General features: G+C 44.4%; 1 protein-coding gene across 5 annotated transcripts in view; it reads left to right on the plus strand.

The window, feature by feature from the left end:
• Nucleotides 1–9,279, plus strand: part of LOC149836020 (MADS-box protein SOC1-like) — a 28,828-nt gene extending 19,549 nt beyond the window's left edge. Inside the window, exons 3-7 of one of the 5 annotated variants that reach the window (XM_090008929.1) lie at nucleotides 1,057–1,118; nucleotides 1,226–1,325; nucleotides 1,467–1,508; nucleotides 8,745–8,786; nucleotides 8,907–9,279. In XM_090008929.1, the coding sequence (XP_089865055.1) occupies nucleotides 1,057–1,118; nucleotides 1,226–1,325; nucleotides 1,467–1,508; nucleotides 8,745–8,786; nucleotides 8,907–9,044 (384 nt within the window). In that variant the 3' untranslated portion in view covers nucleotides 9,045–9,279. Of the gene's footprint in view, nucleotides 1–1,025; nucleotides 1,119–1,225; nucleotides 1,326–1,466; nucleotides 1,509–8,744; nucleotides 8,787–8,906 lie in introns of all 5 variants that reach the window. The other 4 variants (XM_090008930.1, XM_090008931.1, XM_090008932.1 and 1 more) reach the window with 4 other exon arrangements.
• The last annotated feature ends 203 nt before the right edge of the window (nucleotides 9,280–9,482 follow it).

The raw sequence follows: 9,482 nt of genomic DNA on the forward strand, positions 1-9,482 counted from the left end.
CTCTCATTAAATATGCATTTCTTCACCCATTTTGCCCTTATTAATTTCCCTCTCTCTATCCATAAGGGTAAAATTACTTTTCTTCAGGGATAAAATCATGAATTTGAGTGAAAATAGAAAATCCAACTTGGGAATTTTCCACAGGTATGATTTTGCTTAATTACAACATAAATGATCTATGCATTTAAATGGCCATTTTTTTTGTATGAATGTGAACTTAAAAAACATTGGGGTTGCTTTTGTAAATAACCTTTTCTTTTGGGGGCAAGCAGGGGTAGGCCCGTGTTGGATTTTGGACATGAGACCCCTAGTTATTATAAATGAGCTCGGCTGATGTTGCCACATGATTGGATAGTATAACCTATAATTTAATTCAAACACTAATTTTATGACTGGCAGCAACCCTTGAATATCATCTATGTAATATTGACTTCTGACCTTAAACTCGATGGCCAGAATTTTGATAATTCGAAGAAATTGTCCTATATCTAGTAAAAGGATATACCTACTTAGTGTGCTACTAGACTATAATTCCCTTAGAATTTACCTCATTCAAGATGGAAGATCTACCTTCATTCGCAGGTTTATGCATAACCACATGGTAAAATGAGCACTACTGTTGTCCATGAAATATGTTGTTGTTTCATTGAACACTAATAGACCATTCTAGCATAGATGATTAGTCCAACTCAAATCATCACTTGGCTATTATCATGATCACATGGAACCGAAAAAATTAGAGTATACATCTCTGAAATACTTTGATCTAATAAGTAGAAATGCAAACCATTGTAAACCAATGAAGTATGATATATATGCTGAAAGAGAAAGCACCAACTTTGGTGTTCTTGGTCCTGATGGAACTACCCCTTTGATAGATAAGTGGATCTCAACAATAGGTGTGCTTATGATGTTTGGTGAAATCAAGCATGATTATTTCATGCTTGGCTCCTCTAGATTATTTCAATTTTTGTTTTAATTATTTGTAACAATATTGATGATCATAGTCGCTAACAATGATCTAGTCCGACTGAACAAATCATGCATACAATGCAGCAGTGGCAGCATGAAGCTGCCAACATGGCCAAGAAGGTTGAGCAACTAGAGATCTCAAAAAGGTGTTTATCATCACATACAAAATGACTTTTCACTTCTTTTCCATGTTACATGTGCTCTTCAACCAAGGAACTTCAGAACATAGTCATGTTCAAAATATTTTGTACAGAAGGCTTTTGGGTGAAGGCCTGGGAACATGTTCAGTAGGAGAGCTTCAAGAAATAGAGAGTCAATTGGAGCGAAGCCTTAACAACATAAGGGAAAAAAAGGTAAACGATCACAACTCATGTTCCAATGATGCCAGTAATTAGTGAACAATCTAACTGATGTTACAACAATGCCAAAAAATGATGAAAATACAATTACTAAACTTATTGTTAACCAAAAGGCCCATTTTTCTGTTCTTTCAGATTCATTTGTTAATGGAGCAGATTCAGAAGTTGAAAGGAAAGGTAAGTGTACATCAAAAGCCTAAACTCATCCTCTACATCATTTATTCTAAGGAAACAATCAATAACATGTATCAACCAACTGGAAAATGACAAATAAATGGTACAGTGATAATTTATGCCTTTCGAGAAGAAAATAAGGAAAAAGAGAGAGAGAGAGAGAGAGAGAGAGAGCCTAAATGAAGCATCAACATTAAAGAGAGAACGAAGGGTCAACAAACATTGAGCCCAAAGATCAAAGCAGAAAACAGGCCCGAAGGCCAAGAGCAAGAGCAAGCACAAAACCAGAAATACAGGAGAAGTAAACAAAAAATATGAAAGATTCAGCCTGGGTCAGAAGGCGTCCAAGGCGACAGAAAGCACTGAAGGTCAGGGAACGAGAACAAAAAAATAGTGTGCACGTCTGCTAAAATGCAATGCGCCAATTTATTGAAAACAATTAGGCATTCCCGAAAGATGACATTATTGCGGGTCATCCAGACAGCCCACCAGGAAGAGAGAAGCCACGTTCGTCAGATAAGCCGCCATCGATTGCACTTGTGAACATGTTGCGGGCCCCACAAAAGATCAATAGTGAAAGACTCCTGACGCACGTTGACGACAGGCTCATTCCAAGTATGTTTGAAAAGATCCCCAAAGATGGGGCAGGCCCAGAACAGATGATAAGCGAATTCTTCAACCGTCTTGCACATAATACACCTACTTGGTAGATGAAAGCTGATATCTTTTAGGAGACAGCCTGTCTGAACTCGATCATGCATAATTAGCTATGCGAGGAACCGTGAATGTGGAGTAGGGCCCCGGTCCCAGATAAGGCTCATAGGGATCCAATCGCCACCAGGAGGAAGGAGAGAAAGGTAACAAGATTTGGTGCAGAAAGCTCTGTTGGGTGCAATAGCCCGACGAAGAAACTAGGCTAGAGGATCATGGTCACCCTCTTTAGAAATGACGCCCGACCATGCTTTGATCCAAGACCGATGCAGCGGAGAAGCGTAGCGTCTGCTGTGGGAGTGATGATCCAAGTAGAGCGACTCAAAGGAACCGTACTTAGTGAGGAGGAAGTTAGCGCACGGAGAGCCAGATTGGTGCACGAGCCAACTTTGCTTCATGACAAGGATGATACTTCTCATTCGGGAGTCAAATATCTCCAAGCCCGCCTGACCCCTAGGAAGAGGCAAATAGTTCCAATCCACCAGATGACGCTTATTCTGAAGATTGCGCCATGACCAAAGGAAATTCGCCAGTAAACGAGAGAGCTTTTTGTGCACTCTAATGGGCATCACGAACATGGACATAAGGAATTTCGGGATAGACGTTACAACATGCCTGATGAGAGTTAAGCGTCCAGCTATGGAAAGGTAGGAAGCCTGTTAGGAAGAAATTTTAGATTGGACTTTTTGGAGAGTGACATTCCAAGTGGCAGAGAAGATACACGATAGCTGAAGAGGGAGACACGGGTAGGAAATAGGAAGCTCCGAGAAGGTACAATCGAAAATCTGTTGGCCAATAGCAAGCAAAGAAGGAGAGACATTAAACATGGACAGACAACATTTACCGTTGTTCAGACCATTGCTCAGGGATAACCCGAACAACGAAAGGAAAAATTGGAGGATTAGCTTGAATCTCAACATTTGTTGAATGGTGGCGTGATCGAAAAGAATCATGTCGTCGGCATAAGTAAGAATATGGTAAGGGAAATCCTTGATTTCAACGAAGACAATAAGTCGATGCTCCACAACCCTTATCAACAAGACCACAATACCTTCAACGACGACGTTAAAAAGCAGAGGAGAAAGAGGGAAGCCTTGTCAGATACCGCGCTCGAGCTTGAATTGTTGGCCTCTGACCCCATTGATATTAATTTGAGAGTGAGCATTAGTAACCAGTTCACTCACCCAACTAGAGAAGCGATGACCAAAACCAAGGTTGTCAGGCATGTAGAAAAGAAAAGGTCAATGAATCGAGTTGAAAGCTTTATGGAAGTCTAGCTCAAGAGAGAAAAATGGCTGGTCGCTGATATTCAGAGAATACATAACTTCGGAGGTTAAAATGAAAGAATGATTAATTTGCCTTTGAGGGATGAAAGCGAACTCGGAGTCCAAAAAAATCTAAGGGGCAACGGTATAGAGTCGATTAGCCAAAACCTTAGCGATAATACGGTAGATCCTCCCCAACACCAAGATAGGGAGGAATCTCGAGATGTCCAAAGATGTTGCGTCCTTAGGGATGAGAGAGACAATTTCTAGATGAGTGTGGACCAACAACCGATAGTTGCGATGAAATTCAGCGAAGACCTGAAGAATGTCATTCTTAATGTAGAGCCAAAAGATACGAAAGAAGTCGACCAAAAAACCGTCAAATACAAAAGCTTTCCACCCAAACAGATCCCGAACGGCAAAAAAGATTTCAACATCTGTGAACATGTCCTGCATGGAGTTGGAAAGAGCGGTACTCATTGAGTGAACCAAGGACCGACTGATAGAGCCATCGACGGACGAGTTGGAAGCATAAAGGTCCTTGAAATAGCGAGTAACAACAGGAATGACATAGTCATCCGAGTAGGTGACCCCGTCAATGGAGATGGATGGGATGGCATGCCTCCTATGATGATGTGAGGTGAAAGAATGAAAAAAATGGGTATTCCCATCACCCGCTTTAAGCCAGAGCACCCTCGACCTTTGCTTCCAACGAATCTCGTCTTTAAGCCGCCAGGAATGCAAGAGAAGAGACAACTCAACCGATTTGGCTTTTAAGCCCTCAAGACAGGAGACAGAGAAATCCTCGAGAAATGACAACGAGTGATGGATTGTAGATAGCTCAGATTCCCAATCACCCAGTTACCGAAATTTACTGATCTTGCTAGAAGAAAGCCAAGAGCGAATGTCGCTGGAGAGGCAGAAAAGCTTGACCAGGCAACGAGAAGCATCCCTAATCGCAGAGCACGACCGACTCAAAATCTGGCTCTTTAAGCCACTATTGTTCAAAACAGAAGGTTCAGGAAATGGAGAAACCAGTCCCCCAACAAATAACGACTTGGCTATGATCAGAGACGGAAAGAGGAAGCAGATGATAGTTGATGTCAGAAAGAATACCCAGAAGAATAGGAGAAATGAGCATGCAGTCAAGCAGCCGGTAGCACGAACGAGATCTGCGGTTAGACCAATAAAAAGCCTCACCGACAAGGAGAACAGAATAAAGCTGGTGCAGTTAGATGAACTCCTGAAAGCTGTGCATAGAGGCAAAATTAGAGATCGGCATGCTGGAATCATTAGAGAACAGTAAGTAGTTAAAGTCCCCCATGATAAAGTGTTGCTCCCCAAATGAGTGAATAACCCTAGTCAGATTGGACCAAAGAGCAGCATGAAGATGGTGTCGGTTGGGGCCGTAAATGATAGTTACCACGATCGCGGTCGATGTAGGCCTAGCAGGCAATGGAACAACGATCGAGAGGGAGAAAATGCCAATGTCTAGTTGAGAAATGCCAATGGAGGGCTTATTAAGAATAAGGATACCCCCCGCGTAGAGAATGACAGGCTTGAATAATAAATCATCACCTCTCCAAATTTCAGACATGACAGATTGCGACACCTCAGCCATCTTGGTTTCGCAAAGAGCGATGAGGTTTGGCTTTTCTTAACGGATTCAGTTCGCAAGAAAAAGGCGCTCAGAGGGATAATTCTAGCACATCGCCTTCATAGCTGAAATCCATGAAAACACTGTGGGGTGCACGATTGCGTTGAACGCCTAGGGGAGAGCCCAGGCGTGGAGGCCGAGTATTGAGGTAGTCGATGACGACCCCGACGGTTGGAACTGCAATGCGCATGGGATGAAACATACCCCACAGATGGAGGAGGTGATTGGTCAGACGACCTATGTTTCCCGGAAGCCATAAACCAAGGCACGAAGGCACGAAGTCAGCGATAGTATTGATGAAATTTCGCATGATGTCGAAGATGCTGAGGATCTGCTATTGCGAAAGGGAGACATCTAGTAGCCAGGCGGCATCAACCACGCTGATACCCAAAGCTGGAGCGGCGGAGCAGCATCGGCAGAGGAGGGTGAGCTTGGAGGATCATACTCGGGCTCGAGGGATGGTTCCTGGATGACAGGGGAACCGTATGTGGGGGAAGGGATCCTTGGAATTGCAAGACATGGTGGAGGTTGGACATGTAATGGTGAAACCATGCAGATAGGAGATGAGCCGCGGAGAGCATTGGTAGCCATCACAATGACCAAATATCCATCATGGCACATGCAAGGAAAAAAAAGCATGAGCAATTCCCCATGATGCAAAAACTGAGTACCCTATGCAAATGAAAGGGTAGCTAGAAGGTCTGACTTAGGAGGAGAATTTGGTGAAAATGATGACCCACCTTTTGGGAGAGATGGCAAAAAGCTGACTGGGTCCTTGAAAGGTGCGCAAAGAGCCGACTTAGGGATCTGGAAAATCGCAACATGGCATGGAGAGCCAACTGCCTTAGGCAAACACCCCTCAAAAGAACTCGGCAGCAAAGAGTGGCGAGAATCGAGGAGCCTCCTAGGCGCAAATGATGATCCACCTTCTTGAAAAGAAGGCAAAAGGTTGACAGGGGCCTTTAAAGGTGAACAGAGGCCCAATGTAGGGACTTGGGAATGAGGATCCGGCTTAGAGGCATAGATGGGGCAGCCGGTAGCGTGGGAGCCACCGACCGAAGGGAGGCCGATCGGAGGTGGCAAGAAAGATTTTCCCGAGAAGGACATGGGCGCGGCAAGTATCAGAGAGGTCGACACCCAACATACACCGATCTTGATAGCCATGAACGAGGACGATGGATCCTACAGCTTGCCAACCTGCACCCAAGGTGAGAAAGAATCCCTGCGCTTAGGAGGCTTTGGACGCCGAGACACCCGACTGGTGGAGGGCGACGACCGCTGCACCATGGAACTAGAGGGGAGAAGCAGAGGAGCGCGATGGCGCTTACAGACAGGGTGATGCCTGGAAAGGATACAGGTGGCACAATGGTGACAGGCCGTGCACTTTCGAAAATTCAAGGAAATACACACAGAACACCACCTATCACCAGGCTTAGCACGAGAAAGTTTGGCACACGAGAAACTTCTGGAGAAAGAATGTTGCTAGGATGGCCTAACATTTTGTCACACCTGGGAGCTATCCGTGCAAGGTGAAATACAAAAGAAAAAAGGAGCGCGTAATAGAGCACCCACAGAGCAAGCCTTTAGGGGTTCCAACCTGACAGCACAGATGAAATGCCGAATGTTCTGGTGGAGGAGCGAGCCGGAGGCCAAACATGAGGCAAAAATCTCTGAGAGGGAAAGGAACATCTTGAAGGATAGACGAAAAGGAAGGGCAATGACAATGCCCTCCTGACGCAAGGAGAATGCCAATCCTCAGTTGTTTAAGGTATCCTGGATGAAGAGAAGGGCCTGCTGATTAACGCGCAGAGAGTGGGTTGGGCAGAGACCCCAGAAAAAATAGAAAGAAGGAGACATGCCGAAAGGCAAGCTAGGGACCCTTTATCCCCAGCTTCCTTTGTGCAAAGCCAACCAGCCCCTCCTACTTATCATCTTGAGGAAGCACCCTTTGAGCCCTTTGTGATTTTCTTCTTTGACTTGTTTCTTCGTGCCTCTGCCACCAACAACGGTTCGTTTGGATCTCTCTTAACGATCATGAGGAGGTGCTTGCAGAGTTTCTTGGCGGTGAGGGGGGCATCTATGGGAGAGACATCCCACTTCTACTTCTACTTCTACTTCTCCTTCCACGCCTCCTCACCGTGAGGAGAGAGATGCGTTAAAGATGGGGGTTGAAAGTTGGGAGTAACCTGGTCGTGCACTCCTCCACCATCGCGGACACGCTTCTCCGATCTGGTCGTGTGCTCCTTCACCGCCATGGACACGCTCCTCCGATCCTATCGGTGACGAGATGTGGACTGTAACGCAGAGAGTAGCTACAGAACAGACGGCCGGGGGAAACCTCAACAGTGGTTGGCGTTCGATCAGAAGGTTGGGGGTTCGGCGGCAGCAACAGAACCCAACGGCAATGGGGGATCGACTGGGTTACAAAACACAACGGCGATGGGGGTTCGGCTGGGTTAGAATGAGGTAGTCGCTCGACGTTGGCCCCGCTCGAATAGGTGAAGGAAAAAGGCCAAGGGGAATCCCGACTCTTGGAGAGGAGAACGAAGGCGATGGATGGCCTCTGATCGGCACTCGAACGGGGAGACAAATTAGTCTCGGCGACGGCGATTTGCGATGATGGCGCAGATGCTTCTAGTCAGAGGAGGAAGGGTCACAGATGGTGGCGGAGGTGGGTTCCTTCTACGTTCAGCAAAGAGGGGACAGAGGGCAGAGCTGGGTGAGCTTCGGCAGGCCAGTAGGGGCTGTTGAGGAGGTCACCAGAATGGTGGTGGTGTCGGGCGGTGGCCGGATGGGTTGGCCGGCGAACAAATCGAAAGAGGGGGAGTGGTGTGGCACCGAAAACAAAGAAAGAAAAAACAAAAAACGGCGCGCGCGCGAGAGAGAGAGAGAGAGAGAGAATGATGGATTAATGTGATGAAACCCATGCCTCCAATATAATTTAGCAATTCATATGAAACATAGATTTCCAAACAATTCATATCAAAAGTTTCCGACTTAAAACTTATGTTACTACCACTTCATGACCAATCTCTTCTTTTACAAAAGTTATGAGAAGGAGAATAATTTTAAAGAAGCCTCACAAGTCATGATATGATGTGCCCTGCAGTTGAGGTGCCCTTGGCTACGGGAAAGGGTCGAGCATCTGGAGAAATGTTGTCAGAATCGTTTAGGACCCTAAATCAATTTTCAGAGGATCGGGCGATTCCAATTCTGAGCTGAATGGAACTGAATCGGCCAATTTTAACCAGTAAATGATACGTGTAACAAAATATTAAAATGATATTAAAAATCATTTAAAACATTTTTAAAAATAAGATAAATCTGCTTGGCTTGTATTGATCTTTGGCCGATACAATACGAATCAACCAATTCAGGCCGATTCGCAGCAATACTGACAACATTGGTCTAGAGGCCCCAGACATCTCGATTTCAAACTTTGAATTTACCATGGGTGTGATTGTGGGGCCAATTTCATTCTTTAGGTTTGCCACTAAGGGTAAGGCCCAATGTGGCTCAATTCTGCTGGCTTCCTCGTCATTAAACGAAAAAAAAAAGTCATGATATGATCTGTTCTTCATGCTAACTTATTGACTGGCTATTCAGCAAAGGGCCTTGTTCGAGGAAAACGCATTGCTCCGTGAGAAGGTAACTTTGAAGTTTTAATTCTAATTACTTTTTTCTTATATGTTTCTTGTCTTCCTATTCTTATCAAACCAACAAAACACTTTGTCATTGTCATCATCTAGTAGTATGTCTAATATGCAGTGTGGGGTACAACAACAAATTCAACAAGCTGCACCAAAAAAAACTGAACTCAATTTGGAGAATGACCCATATCCTGATGTAGAGACCGAGTTATTTATTGGAAGGCCGGAAGGTAGGACGAGGAGTCTCTATTTGTAAGCTTAGAACTAACCCTAATGACTGCCGATCATCACCAATAATTGTGTAGAATTCTTCAATTCAAAGTATATAGACTCAAGTGAAGGGACAAAACATTGAAGTTTCGTTCATATGGGGAACTTTTGTTAGCTTGTCATAAAGCTAGAAAAGCAGAAAAATCCAAATTGTATGATCAAAACCAAATGATAATTAGTACAGCAGATTCCACAATGATGGTTACGACAGCCTTGAACAATATCAATCGTGTCCAAAATATTTTTGCTAAAATGCTAGTTAAGCTTCCGAAAATACTTCTTTTTTATCAAATTCCTATGCTTTTGGTGTAAGTTCATATGATGTCTTGCTTTTTTCTTTTCGGTTTTCTCGGTTCTTCTACAGAACATGGTTAGTATGCTTAAGACTTTAAACTGGTTGTCAACAATTTAAACTTTGGTACTA

Source organism: Nuphar pumila, chromosome 6 (assembly GCF_984573655.1).
Source record: "Nuphar pumila chromosome 6, dmNupPumi1.hap1.1, whole genome shotgun sequence".
In the NCBI taxonomy this organism is placed as follows: domain Eukaryota; kingdom Viridiplantae; phylum Streptophyta; class Magnoliopsida; order Nymphaeales; family Nymphaeaceae; genus Nuphar; species Nuphar pumila.